Source organism: Euprymna scolopes, chromosome 18 (assembly GCF_053919585.1).
Source record: "Euprymna scolopes isolate OS-2025 chromosome 18, ASM5391958v1, whole genome shotgun sequence".
Classification (NCBI taxonomy): Eukaryota; Metazoa; Mollusca; class Cephalopoda; order Sepiida; family Sepiolidae; genus Euprymna; species Euprymna scolopes.
This window is the reverse complement of record NC_136499.1, coordinates 16,425,046-16,440,432: the sequence shown is the minus strand read 5'-3', so window position 1 is coordinate 16,440,432 and position 15,387 is coordinate 16,425,046. Positions and strand designations below refer to the sequence as shown.

At 33.7% G+C, this 15,387-nt stretch overlaps 1 protein-coding gene across 3 annotated transcripts in view; it reads right to left on the bottom strand.

Annotated features, from left to right (window-relative positions):
- LOC145297504 (sodium-dependent noradrenaline transporter-like) overlaps positions 1 to 15,387 on the bottom strand; it is a 345,266-nt gene that overhangs the window by 31,722 nt on the left and 298,157 nt on the right. For all 3 annotated transcript variants that reach the window (XM_080143402.1, XM_080143401.1, XM_080143403.1), the window contains exons 5-8: positions 15,041 to 15,179; positions 7,760 to 7,894; positions 7,392 to 7,495; positions 4,306 to 4,430 (exon numbers count right to left, since the gene is read on the bottom strand). In XM_080143402.1, the coding sequence (XP_079999528.1) occupies positions 4,306 to 4,430; positions 7,392 to 7,495; positions 7,760 to 7,894; positions 15,041 to 15,179 (503 nt within the window). The remainder of the gene's footprint in view (positions 1 to 4,305; positions 4,431 to 7,391; positions 7,496 to 7,759; positions 7,895 to 15,040; positions 15,180 to 15,387) is intronic.

Sequence of the window (15,387 nt, the reverse complement as noted above, 5' to 3'; positions counted from 1 at the left end):
CAAATTAGGTATAAATCATTGGTAATATTTGCTAATATTTTTCCTCTGAGGAATTTTAATGAACCACCGTTCTGCCAGATCAAACATACCCATTCCTGTGTCTCGATGCATATTCTATCATTATATGTAATCAGTTTTTTAAAATAGTCAACCATATAGAAGCTTATTCGTGACCACACACACACAAACACACACACACACACATACATACACAAACACACACATTCAGCTTTATATTATAGATATATATATACGCATGTCAAGTAAGCTGCATATAAATATTGTATTTAATCCTCGAAGAGAAATTAATGAATTTAGCCCAGTCATTTTAGTTGTGAATGAAACACGCGCGTGTACACACACACACACACACACACACACACACACACACACACACACACACACACACACACACACACACACATTCAGCTTTATATTATAGATATATACATACGCATGTCAAGTAACCTGCATGTATCTTTGCATGTATCATGCTTTTTGTATTTAATCCTCGAAGAGAAATTAATGAATAGCCCAGTCATTTTAGCTGTGAATGAAACCCCCCCATATATATATATATATATATATATATATATATATATATATATATATATATATATATATGTATGTATATATAATGTTTGTATAATAAATAGACTATATACCAGCTCTGTTCTCCGTTGAAAACTCTTTGATAACCACGCGGATTTCAATGAATTTACATCTAGGAAACCAATCTATACAACCATTATACATATATTAGGTTGGTGCAGAAATAATGTCGTTTTGACGTTCAACTTCAAGTTAAAAACCGACATTATTTTTGCACCAACTCAACACACACACACACACACACACACACACACACACACACACACACACATATACATATATATATAACATACTGCATTGAAATAAACAAAGTTATGTCATGTTATATTATTTCAATATTATTTCAATATTATTATGACATATTATATTATGCCAATATTATTATATTATTTCAGCAATATAGCCGTTTCTAAGATGAAAGGATTATATCGCTTTGCCAGCAACGAATCCATAATCTCACAAGTAGAAGTAGAACAAATACATCAATATTATTCATTTTAAAATTCGAACTATTATAGAAAAAGCGCATACATAAAAAGTATATATCGAATCCATTATAATAAAGTCGTATTTCTGCATGTCTTTTTGTTACCAAATTGATTAATATATACAAAAGCTACATTGTTTCACAAGTAGATGTTAATATTGTAAACGAACGCTTAGATACTTTTATTCCTGCATGATATATATATATATATATATATATATGTATATATATTCTGTTTATTTAAAAGGAATCCACATTCAAGACCTTATCTCATTTGCATATTACATTAAAGAATATCCGTTTTAATAATTAGCTCTAAATTTTTACTGGAAATTAATAATAGAATTGTTTTAAGTATTTTATTTAGAAATATTATATGAAGTTGATTTATTTAATTTATTTTTAATTTAACGTATATCTAATTTAGTTTTAATTATTAGTATAACCAACATTAGCTGCGTTTCAAAACGGAAGTAAATTTTAAGTTAACTTATGAGCTATTTTCCTTTAAGCTATGAGATTTTATTCCCCGGTTTGAATTTCATGGCTCAAGATGACTGTGTTTTATGCTTCCAAAAATCAAAAATTATGGCCAACTTTCAATATCCTTACAACTTAGGATATTTGGTGTCTCTTAAATAGTATGTGACCAAACGCTTGGCTCGGCAATATGTTTTCTATGTGGCAACGCCGTGTATGTACAGCTTGTACACACACACACACACACACACACACACACACACACACACACACACACACACATATATATATATATATATATATATATATATATATATATATATACTAGCAAAAGTACCCGACGTTGACTGGGTTCAAAAACAGCCTACAGAAAATAGACTCTGATTTATGAAAGTATGATAGGTTATGAAAAGGAAGGGTTGTAAAGAGATAGCTTAAAATTTGGGGGAATAAAAACCAAAGCAAAATATGATGAAAGTAAAAATAAAATAGATAAACCCCATAATTTATTATACCATACCTGTTTACACTGAAACACTTATCACAATATTCTGTGGATCTATATTAAAAAAATCTTCTTAAACTTTGTGACATAATTCCATTCTATGGAGGTCAGGTGCGAACGAACACCCCATAATTTTATTATATCATATTTCTGAAAACATAATTATCAAAGTATACTTACGCAGATAGATATGAAAAGTTTTTATTAAAGTTTGCGCCTATTTCCATTCTATGGAGGTCAGGCGCGAACGCAGACCCCACAATTTTATTATACCATCCCTATTTAAGTTAAAACATACTTATCAAAGTATTATTATGTACATCTATATCAAAAGCACTTGTGAACGATTTTTTTTTAATTTTTAAATTTTGTATTTCCATACTTTGTGGACCAGGCGCGAACGCAGACCCCACAATTTTAATGAACCACTGTTCTGCCAGATTAAACATATCCATTCCTGTGTCTCGATACATCTTCTATCATTATATGTAATCAGTTTTTTAAAATAGTCAACCATATAGGAGCCTATTCGTGACCACACACACACACACACACACACACACACACACACACACACACACACACACACACATTCAGCTTTATATTATATATATATACACACGGATGTATGATAATAAAATTGATTAGAATAATAACTTCGTTATGATATAATAACTAGGGCTATGACAACAGCATATTCTTTTCCTTGTTTTGATTCTCAGGCATGTATCCATTGATATCTTATATATATTTATATAGAGTCATGTAGTTCTTGGTTGATTAATTGTGTCTAACTGTATCGGATATATATTCGAAAAACAATGAAAACAATATGCTGTTGTCATAGCCCAAATATTAACTCTTATTGAGTTGATTTAATACCTGCAACGTTTTTGAGTAAATAATGTTCTAATCTTGAATTAACCGCTTTTATACCTTTAAGGCTAGTCCAGTTTTATGCTAGTTAGTTGCAGACATCATTCATGAACTTCTTGCTTGAACGACCAGCAGCAATTATCACTTCCTGCACTGATGATAACGTAAGCATGAAACACTAGTTTCTGTAGGTATAAAAATGATTAATATTTATTCAGAACAATTATAGTATATATATATATATATATATATATATATATATATATATACTATAATTGTTTTATATATATATATATATACTATAACTGTTATATATATATATATATATATATATATATATATATATATATATATATATAATAGTCATAATAGTCATGCATAGTGCTGTTTCGTCAGTTCACGACTCATCGGTATGGCTTGGAGTAGCGAATGCATCAACGTCGAAATTCAAAACCAATTACTACCAACAGTTTTATATTCTGTTTCGAGCCAAAAACAGTCCTCTGTAGATGACCATATATTACAAATTATTTGAGTTCTTAACAATAATTCTAGAATGGATATTAAAGAATTTGCCAGGACAAAAAACACAGCCTCTTTTAATTAAAAAAACATCCCAGGTGCATTTTCTTTATTTTTTTATATCTATGAACGATGTTTCTGACAAAGAGTGAAGAAATGCTGTTTTCTAGGCCAGAATCTATTCCATCTACACTCATCATTGGTAAGTTTTTGAGCTTGAAGTAGTATTTATATATCCTTAATGCGAGTGGCATTTATTCTTTTACTAAGTTTTTCTTACCATTCAAATTATGTTTCTGATTTTAGGGTAAAATCCAATCATTCAATCGTCATAAATTGTTTATCCGTGGAGAACTCTGTTGAAGTGAAATTAGACTTGAAAGTTGAAAGACTCATCATAGCATGAAAATGTATAATTTTCTTTTTTGTTGAGATGGTGCCTGGGAAGATAAATAATTTAATTTCCAGACGATTTCTATTAATGAGCGGTTTTTCCAGATTAATGCATAAATATATGATCTCTTTTTAAAATTATTACCTTAGGTAAACTGGCCTAGTTGACTCTCACAAAATGGTTTTCTTTCCAAATTTTAGATATTATATATCTGAAGGATCAACAGTAAAAACCATAACATCTTTCTGATAGACTGTTTGTATTTTCTTTGACTAGACATACACACAGGCATTTGCCTTTATATATTAGAAGGAGAAGATTGCAAAATATTAAAATTCAAAGCAGTTTTTCCATTTCTATAATAACATTAAACATTCAGTGGTAATAATTCTGTTATTTGTTTAATTAATTTGCCGCCATTATATTTACCTTCAGTTGCTACCTCTGAAATGTTTTTGTTCGTCTTGAATGCCATGTAACCAAGGTATGAGAAAATGACAAAACCAGAAAAGATGCTCGTGAAACTGTTCACCACCGCAGTTATTAAGCAATCCCTGAAAAGATATTTAATAAAGAAATATAGTAGATTAAGGAAATTTATAAATAAAAATAACACTCAACATCTATCCACATTGTTTCAACCGTTATAGCTTCCAATAATCTTCTATAATATAAATCATACCTGTCTGTTTAAATGTATGTATGTATGTTTGTACGTATTTATGTATGTATGTATGTATGCTTGCATGTCTGCCTAAAACTTTCGACAGAGACGACGGATTTTCACGGGATCAGTATACTTTTGAATCTCGTCCCTTCGGGCGACAAATATCGAAAAATTGGCCAAAAACATTTATTCGTTCACCCTGAACTGGACACTTTTCTACAGAGAAGTGGGCGTTTTTTTCGCCAATATTTTCGAAAGCCATTTCATCTTTTCGATTGTCTAGCCTTAATTTAAACCTACGTCATTTCTGGTTTGGCGATGGGCACAACAGTTAACGCGTCACGGTTTTTTTTTCGCATTCTTTTACTCCTTCGCGGTACGGGTTCGAGCCTGCCTGCCTACTACCACTTTTTTTTTGCGCTCGCAATTTTCATTTTTATTTTTTTTTTGCTCGACCGTTATAGTTTCTAATAATACTAAAATTAATTGGAAAATAAATATTGAAATATCAAATAAAAATCGAACCAGAAATTAAATCACTAATTAAAGTGTACATTAATGAAAAGGAAACAAGTAATGTTATATAAAAGGAAATCATTCTAGAGACTAAATAAATCCACAACATGAAACTTTTGAAACTTTTCAAATGAGACTAACAGAACATAGCTAAATATGTAAAGAAACTACAAAATAATAAAAAACCACACGAGATTACGTAGTTCATTATAGGTAAAGCAAACAAATATACATCTCGCAAATAAAAAATATAAGCTACGTTTCCTAGAACCGTACCATATAATAGCATCTAAAGTTAATGTAATAAAAATAAAACAGGAAATCCTCAAAAACTACAGATCGTTCAAAATTGTTACTTTCACGATTTAGACGACATTAAGGACAAAAACTACCTTAAAAGAAAATACGTAATATTTGAATTAAAAGTATTATTCCCGTTAGTAAAGATAGACAATAAATTATTTAAGAAATAAACATAGCAGAACAAAATAGGTAATAGCTATAAACATAAGAGTAATATATAATTTGATTAAAATAAATAAATATACAGCCTATAGATTTAAAATAGTAATAAAAAATTGCAGAATCTACATGTCCTTGCGGTAATGTAGACATTTTTTTATTACATTTTCACCCCAAACAAGGCACATTGCCACTTTGGTGTAGGGGGCTACTATCAGGGGCAGCAACTACTGGGGAACTATGTTGGGATTTGGGCAGCAAGATGTCGGTTCACGTTACACTTGAACTTCTGCATGTCAGTACAGTTAGGGAAGCAGGAACCTGGAATAGAATTCCAGAGTCTAGCGGTTCTGGGGAAGAAACTACTGTAGTAGAAAGATCTTTTACATCTAAGGATCTCTGCGGTGTGGGGGTGGGATTTAGCTACCTGTCGGGTTTGTCGAGGTTGTCTATGTCGTGGGGGCACAAGTGTCTGCAGTTCGTCAGAGCATTCACCATTACAATATTTGTAGAACAGGCAGAGGGATGCAACGTTTAGTCGATGGGAAAGAGGCTGAAGCTTAAATGCCAGTTCAGGGCCTATCAGATTGGCGACTCTCTCTTGAACCTCGTCTAGGAGCGAGAGACTAGTAGCAGATGCACCAGCCCAAATTTGACTACTGAAATATTAAATTCTTTAATTAAATTACGTATTTATCTGATATATATATATATATATATATATATATATATATATATATATTAAAAAAAACATACTAATAAAATATATATAAATTTCCCTTTTTTAAATTCCAACGGGCATGATTAATTAACCTACGCGTGTTTTATTTAATGGCGTACGAATTACCAAACGGGAAGCAGTTAATATGTTACTCGGAAACAAAACAGTTAAGATTTTTTCCGAATTAAAAAGAACAAAAGCTGGTGAAAATAAATGGGAATTGTTATAAGTCATATGATTCATAAAAAAACTTACTTATTCAAGATATACTTGGGATATTTTTAATCATATGAGGATGTATTAATGTTTAAGGTGATATGTTCGAACCATGTTATATATATATATATATATATATATATATATATATATATATATATATATATAGTAAGTTATAAAATGTATATGGCGATTAAGCTACACTGAATATTCCGCGTTTCATCCACTCTAGGATTCTTCAGGCTTATGCGCGAATTCTGTAGTTGTTTGTCGTTTTTATATGCGCAGCTTCTATTGGCTAACTAAAATTTCAATAGAAGATGCGCATATAAAAACGACAAACAACCACAGAATTCGCGCATAAGCCTGAAGAATCCTAGAGTGGATGAAACGCGAAATATTCAGTGTAGCTTAATCGCCATATACATTTTATAACTTACCAACTAGCTCTACCTAGGTATTGAGAACTTTTGAAGTAAATATAAATATATATATATATATATATGTATATATATAAGCGCTTATATCCGTGTTTGTTTCTAGTCGTCCTGTACATACGAATTACTTGCTACTGACATTTAAGAATGTTGACTCAGGAGAAGTGTGGTTGGAGATTGAGCAGCTGCCACAAAAATTTCACGCGCAGGTCCCCATTCGTGGGCACCCATAGTCTGTCAAACGCTGAAGGAGCTTTATATATATATATATATATATATATATATATATATATATATATATATATATATATATATATATAAGAGAGATGAGTATTGGATGAAGAGAGCTTGATATGGATATCTTAAACGGTCCTAATTATCAGACTTGAAACCGACGGTACCAATGACTTGTCTCATCTAACAACTTTCTGTACACAAAATACAATATATATATAAACGTGCATTTGATCCCTAAATGAACACGCATGCGTAATACCTGTAACAGTTGTGCTTGAACTTATTATAACTCGAATAAGCGATGTGCACTCCGAAACCGGCGCCCACGGAGAAATAAATTTGTACAGCGGCATCGATCCACACCTGGAAGATGAAAATGATACAAGTAGAATTTATAAAATTAAAAGTTGAATCAAACAAATTTTAGTAATTAATAGTTGAAATAATTCATTGGTTAATTACAATTTTTAGAGGTTATTTCAAGTTTATTGTCTAGAATTGTCCGAAGAAACTTCACTTTGAATAAAATCGCAGCAGAAAATATATGAATGTACGAAGAGGAGATTAGAAAAAGGAAGGTAATCACCCCCCCTAAAAAAAACTAGGAGGTGGGTTAAAAAGCCTTACCTGTGGGTCACCTAATCTGCTTGTATTGGGTGTGATAAAGTAACGTACACCAACGCCTGCTCCTGGTAGCATCACTCCGCGGATGAGGAGAATAGTCATCACAATGTACGGCAGGGTGGCTGTCACATAGACGACCTTAAAAGAACCAGTAAAGGAATATTGGTAAGAATTAGTTAACACGTTAACACATCATTATTAAAAATAATGTCTCTTCATCTGCGAACATTTATTTTATCAAATTATTTGTTTACAATTTGTCACTGTGCAACTGTTACAAAGAAACCCAGTTAATAGAAGAGTTCTGATACATAGTGTAAAGAGGGCAGTCTGTTTCTCCTGTGTAGTAGGAACTAGTGATAAGAGCTCAGTCGAGCAACTTTCATGGGAATAACGACAGAGTAAAAAGAGATTACTAACATCTATTCTATAAGAAAGAGATCGTAAATAGAAATCATCCCCGTCACACATACGAACACTTATTGCTAATGAAAATTGACTATCTGTCTGTAGCTAGAGCTATAATATTACTTTTATTAATAATAGAGATTTAGTATGTGTCTGTCGGAAGGCAAGAAGTCCGTTAGTATTGAGTTTCACAAATCGGAAGTTTCAATTCTGTTCATATAAGTTTCTTTAATCTCACAGCAAGTCATTTTTGTATTTCATAGTTAAAGAGTTCATTTTTGTAGAGTATAATTCAGGGAAGATAACTTGAATATGGCTTAATGGAAATAACTTTGAAGATACCGAGCCGAAAATTAATTTTAAAGAAGGAATTAAACAATTATACTGTGTAACACTAAAAATAGTACAGGACATCTGTAGCCATTTTTATATGCACAATTGCATGGGAAATCCATTTCTGGCCTTTTTTTTTGTCGAATGAGGTACAGTTTTTTTTTTAATCAAAATTGGCAATTTCGAGAATTGTGTAGAGAATCTTAGTTGTGTGAGTGATGAACATAGTGGGAGATTCCATCCAAATATTTCAGTGTTAGAGAAACGCTTTGAAAGAAAATTAAAATCTGGCATGTTGGCAGACTACGGTTGAAATATATAAAGAGAGGATGACACTCAACAAAAAAGTGTTAAGAGGACAAATGTTATTGAAACTGACAATTCTGTGTTTTTTCATTCATAATAAATAATAATAAAAATATGAGTTATAATACACGAAAACGGTTTCTAATCTAAAGAAACAAAGGTGAGATTTAGTGAGGAAACTTTTCTTATATCGAAACAGTTTTTGCATGTCATGTACATTTTCAGTAACCTGGAATTTGTTGCACAGTGTAAACAGCTCAGGTAACTTCTCGTTATCTCAACAGCTGTTTACCATTGATCTATTGTTGGCATTTGACATTGGTATTTCCTGGTAAAAATTGAGTATCTATGTCTGCTTTTGCTAATAGTTCTAAGCCCTATATTTTCATAGTATAGTCTTCTGTATTTTATGTAGAAGTTATTCTTATTTATTTGCGTTATACATTCTTGTACATTTAATTAAGTCATATTCTTTATGCTACTACTGCTACTACTACAACTTCAGCCTTTAATATTTTCTTTTTTGTTTATGTAATTTATTTATCTTCCTTATGCTACTGTTGTTATTATTAGGTTGGAGCAAAAACAATATCGTTTTCTCATATATTTTATCTTCATATATGATTTCTGAATTAATATATATATATATATATATATATATATATATATATATGTGTGTGTGTGTGTGTGTGTGTGTGTGTGTGTGTATAGCAATGTTATATATCATTTTGAAGCGCGTTTTTCGCCCTATCGAATTGTGTTATTCGTTACCGTTCTCAATCTCTTCATTCATTTATTTTTGCAGGCTTTTCGACAGTATGGACAAAATTCAAATTCGCACGATTTTCGTATTCTAGTTTAAACTAGGCCGAAAAGCTGCCAAGACAGCTCGTGATATCAATGATGCGTTTGGCCAAGGAACCACTAAAAAAACGTGTGGCACAACGGTTGTTGAAGAAATTTCGCAATGGTGACGAGAGCCTCGAAGATGAAGACGGCTGCGGCCGGCCGACTGCTGTTGATAACAAACAATGTAAATCTTTAATTGAAGCTGATTCCCGCAAAACCACTAGTTGCTGTTGAACTCGAGGTTGGCTACTCAACAGTCGTTTGCCATTTAAAGCAAATATGGAAGTAAAAAATGTTGGCTTAATGGGTGCCGCATGAATTTTATCATAATAAAAAATCGTCGTTTTGAGGTGACTTCTATGCTCAATCTGCGCAACAAAAACGACCCATTTCTCGAGCCGATGTTCGGCACAGTGATTGGATACTGGGGAAGTTCATCAACACTTCCCGAAGCCGAAATTGCACCAAAAAAAGGTCATGGCGAATGTTTGGTGGTCTGCGGCCGGTATCATCCATCGCAGCTTCTTGAATCCGGGCGAAACGATTACTGCAGAGAAGTATTGCCGACAAATTGACGCAATGCACCAGAAGCTCCAATGTATGTGCCCTTGATTGGTCAATATGAAAGGACCAATTCTTCTCCATGATTACGCTCGCTCGCATGTTGCTCAACTCATCCTGCAGAAGCTGAACGAATTGGACTACGAGACCCTGCCTCATCCGCCATATTCACTGGACCTCTCGCCCACCGATTATCACTTTTTCAAGCATCTCGACAACAATTCCTGCATGAAAAATGCTTCAAAATCCAAGATGATGTCGAATTGATCTTAAATGACTTCATCGCTTCTAGAACTCCGGATTTCTCTGCTAATGGGATTGTTTCCCGTTGGCAGAAAAGTGTCGATTATAATGGTTCTTAATTCGATTAATTAAGTTTATTATGGAAGGAATTATAATAATTTGCAGCTAAACGTCAAAAAATGACATTATTTTTGCCCCAACCTAATAATTGGAGGGGGATGAAATAATTTTAAGGAAGTGTTTAAAAAAAGTTAAAATATTTTTTTTTTATTTTGCATATATATACTCTGTCTATTTTCATCCCCCTCCCACGACTTTCAGCTCTTTTGGACCCATTTACTTTGATTCGCACCCTTTAACTGTAACACAACAAGCAAACGAAATTACTCAAGATTTTAGTATGATATACATGGTAATCCGAAAGTAACTCCCTATTTTAAAATAACTATAATCTATTCAAATGCTGTAAGATGTTTCCCAATTTTGTGTGTATGTTACTAAATGTGTGATAATGGCATCTATGATTTAGTTTTCTTTCAGATATGTTATATGAATTTGATTTTAAATTTTGAAGGGGCAATACGTGAAGTTATTAGTTCCATCTCGCAAGAGTTTCTTGTGAAATCAGTTGATGCGATTCATGGTCGACTTAAAAAGCTGGTGGCAAATGGAGGTGCCCATAGTGAATTTTAAATAAAAGCCATGTAATATACTTTCTGCTCATATAATTGCACAAATTATACTCTAAAAATATATTATAGTTATTTTAGAATATGGAGTTTCTACTCAAATAGCTTCTTCCCTAGAACGGCTAGATTTTGGAATTCTCTTCCTAATACCTGCTTTACTGACAGTACTGATATGCAGAAGTTCAAATGTAACGTAAACGAACAGCTTAATCTTTCTTAGACATGGTCCCAATTAGTAGCTCTTTACGTCCAAGCGGTAATGTGCCTTGTTTGGGGGTGAAGATGAGTAAAAAAAAAGGAGTTATTTTCCGATCACTCTGTATCTAGATCGTTATCGGTGATGATTGAAACAAGCGTCCAACGTAAAATCTGAAACATGTGAGGAATTATGTAGATAATCAATGTTTTAATACAAGATTAAAATCTTAGTGAACTGATTTTTTTTTTACATAAAAGGTTGCCTTTATCGATGCCTACGTTCAGTCTCGAAAGATAAAGAATACCCCAAGGGAGAGCTATGTGTGTAATTACAAGGCAAGGATTGCGCAATCTTCGACCGCACCTCTCCTGAATCGGCACTGCTTGAGTCCAGTGGCAAGGAGAATTCAGGACAATTGGAAATAATGTCGAGATAAGTGGGGAGCACCTGGAAGTCCCAAATGGTTACCCATTTAGTATTGGCCAGGTTCAACGTTGCTTAACTTCGGTGATCCAACGGGAACTGGTGTGTAAACGTGATTATGCCTTTATAGTCAGTCAGAATCCGAAGAAGTTAAGGAATAGACGAATAATTAACGGCCTAGATGATTCTCTTCTTTTTTTTTGTGTCTGACAAATTGTATGCAATGTATTATTATTGGCTTACATGGAGCTTTCACACAAGTCAACAAACAATCTGATTGGAAACCTGTGGTGTTTTCTAGAGGCTGAGTGATAACAAGTGTCCCCAGACGTCCAGTTCTCTCTACCTCCTTCGATAGCATTTGCAAATGAATTTGCATCATCGCAACAGCTTCTTCCCATTGATTTCTCGCCAGCAGTGGCCATTGGTTTATATTGGAATTTGAGTCGCACTAAGTCTCCCCAAAGTCCCAGTTCTCGTTGCGTTTGTCCAACCAAGATCTGGCTGACGCTCTCTCCTCGGTCTTTCAGTCCTTCTTGACCCTTTTCAGCTCTTTGGTGTCACTTTTTTATTGGGAGGAGCGTTGGTGAAACTATGGGGGGATGCATGATGGGGGTGTAGAACTTGTAGATATGCAGCTTCAGTGTTCTTCATTCCCTGTAACGCTTATTCGTTATATTATCTTCTTGTATTATTCTCCGCAATCAAGGGGTTTCTTTAATATTTCAGTCGTTTTGATTATTGTTAGTCGTTGTACTTTTGCAATCATTCCTCTGATTCAAATTTCTGACATTCTTTTTTCTAAGTTTTTCGGAATTGTTCCTAGTGCTCCTACTATTATCGGTACTATTTTGATTTTCTTCATCATCCAACTCCCTTTTAACTCTCTGGCTAGCTCTGTGTATTTGCTTCGTTTCTCCTTTTCTTTCATACTTCATACTCACCCTGTGGTCAGCTGGGACAGCAAAGTCTACGATTTTACAGGATTTTTCTTTCTTGTTAATTATTACGACATCTGGTCTTCTTGCTTGGATGGGTTTGTCCATCTGTATGTCCATGTCCTATAGGATTTTGTGGTTCTCGTTTTCGAGTGCTGTTGCGGGTTTATGCCTGTACCATTTGTCTGTACGCTCAAAATGCAGTCATTTGCACAATTCACAGTGCACCGCCTTCCCCATACCTGTTTTTGTATTCCTTTTGTGCCAGTTTGCTGCATTCACTTACTATATGGTTTATCGTTTCGTCTCTCTGTCCACAGAGTCTGCATTTGCTATTTTCTTGTGTTTTATCGATTCTTGCTTTGATATGGCTGGTTCTTATCGAGTTATCTCGTGCTGCAGTTATTAGAGATTCAGTTTCTCGGTTTATATGTCCTTTTCGCATCCATGTCAAGGTGTTTTCGTTATTATCATCTTTTATCATTCTTATGAATCTTCCGTAGAGTTATTTCTCTTCCCAAGGATTGATCGGATTTTAAGGTGGTATCGGAATTGAAAAGAATTGTGTTGAAATAACGATAAAATGAGAAGTTACATTGTGCAACAAATTGAAGGTTAATAAAAATATACATGAAATATAAAACCTGTTTCGGTGTTAGAAAAGCTTCCTCATACTAAATCTGACCTAGATTTGGATGCTATAAATCATTTATTATGAATAAAAAACACAGAATCGTCTTGTACTGAGTGTCATCCTCCCTTTTTATATTTCAACCATAGTCTGCCAACATGCCAGGGTTCCATTTTTCGATGCCAAAAACGATTCTTTTAATTGTTTGCTCTTTTGTTGTTTAAACTTAATTTTCATTGCTCGTACTGATGATAAAATGATGAATATTTATTGATTCTAAAGTGAAAGTGAGATCTATAGATCATATCGCATCGATTTTTATGGTAATTCGAACAATTAAAAAAAAAAGAACAATTTAAAGATTTTAAAAGAATCGGAATCTGTAATTGCATCAGAATCGGTAATTTTATCGGAATCGATAATTTAGAATAGAATTGGTAATTTTAATTGTTTAAGATTATCGGCCGCCATTTTGTTTACTCTGAAAGGGGTTTCCTCTCAAAAGGGTAGAGGAGCGTCTCAGACGTGGGACGTATAAGCATTAACCACCCAAGAAAAGATCGGCGATCACTCCTCTACTGGATATCATACCTTGGAGTGAATAAATAAATATAAAAACCAACCCATCGTTTTGACTATCTTGACGGCGTGTTCTTTGTGAAGAGAATCAAAGGCAGCAGCAGAACCAGAGATGCCACGTTTATGTATTCGTGTCATATATCAACACACACACACACACACACACACACACACACACACACACACACACACACACACACACACACACACACTAAAAGATACACTATTAACGATCATAGCAGGGCTAAAAGGGTTAAAGAAAAGAATTAATTATACCCTAAGAGAATGTTAAGAACACACACCTTGACTGCAACAATTAGTGAAGAACCACCATAGACATTTAGTGACACGTACACGCATTCAGATGAACCCTTCGGCACATACATACGCAGTATGCCCGTTCAGTGTATATACAACATACGTCATGTTGGTACCCCCCCATTATATAACAGCAGTAATAGAAAATAGTTTCTGGTATTTTGTATTAATCGAAAAAATGTCTAATAATGATTTATTAATTTTATAAGTCGATAAATAAACAAATAGGCACGGAAGAGAGAAAGAGAGATAGATAGATAGATAGATAGATAGAGAGAGAGAGAGAGAGAGAGAGAGAGAAAGAAAGAGACAGAGAAATGGAAAAAAGAGAGAGGGGGTATCCCCTGAAGACTATTACGTTCCAAGTAATTAAGGAGGGGCGCTTACTTGACACCCGGATTTTTGCACAGACGACACGTGACGGGAACTCACGCATTCTAATAATGAGATCAACGCGAAAAATAATAATAGTAGTAGTAGTAGTAGTAGTAGTAGTAGTAGTGGTAGTAGTGGTGGTGGTGGTGGTGGTAGTGAGGAGAAAGAAAGAAGCAAAAAACGAAGGTAGAGGAGGAAAAAATAGAAGTAAAAGAATAATGAATAAAAGATGGAAAAGAGGAAAAAAGTGAGAAAGAATTAATAGAGCATGGGATAAGGCAAGAAAAGAAACATGATGATGATGATGATGATGATGATGAGGAGGAGGAGGAGGAGGAGAAGAAGATGAAGAAGAAGGAGTAGTAGTAGTAGTAGTAGGCTGATGGTAATGATGAAAAAGAAGAAGAAGAAGAAGAAAATGTGCATATTTACCTTTCCTGAACTTTTGACGCCTTTCCACAAACTAAAGTAGAGAATAATGAATGTGGACAAGGTACAAAGCGCCAGTTGCCATTTGATATAGCCAAGGTCGTCGATCCCGCTGCTGTGATGAATACTTAACACTCCGCGTCTGCAGGGATTATATGCATACAAAAAATTAAGATATCGATCACAAATTAAAATCAAACAAGATGTGTAACTTAGACGTTAAAAACAACAACAAATATAATAAAAATTAAAATAAAAGAAACGAAGGAAATCTGTGGAGAAATAAACGAGATGAAAAAGGGTTGCTTGTACATTTAAAGATGCCACAAATTTAGGACACTTTATTATTG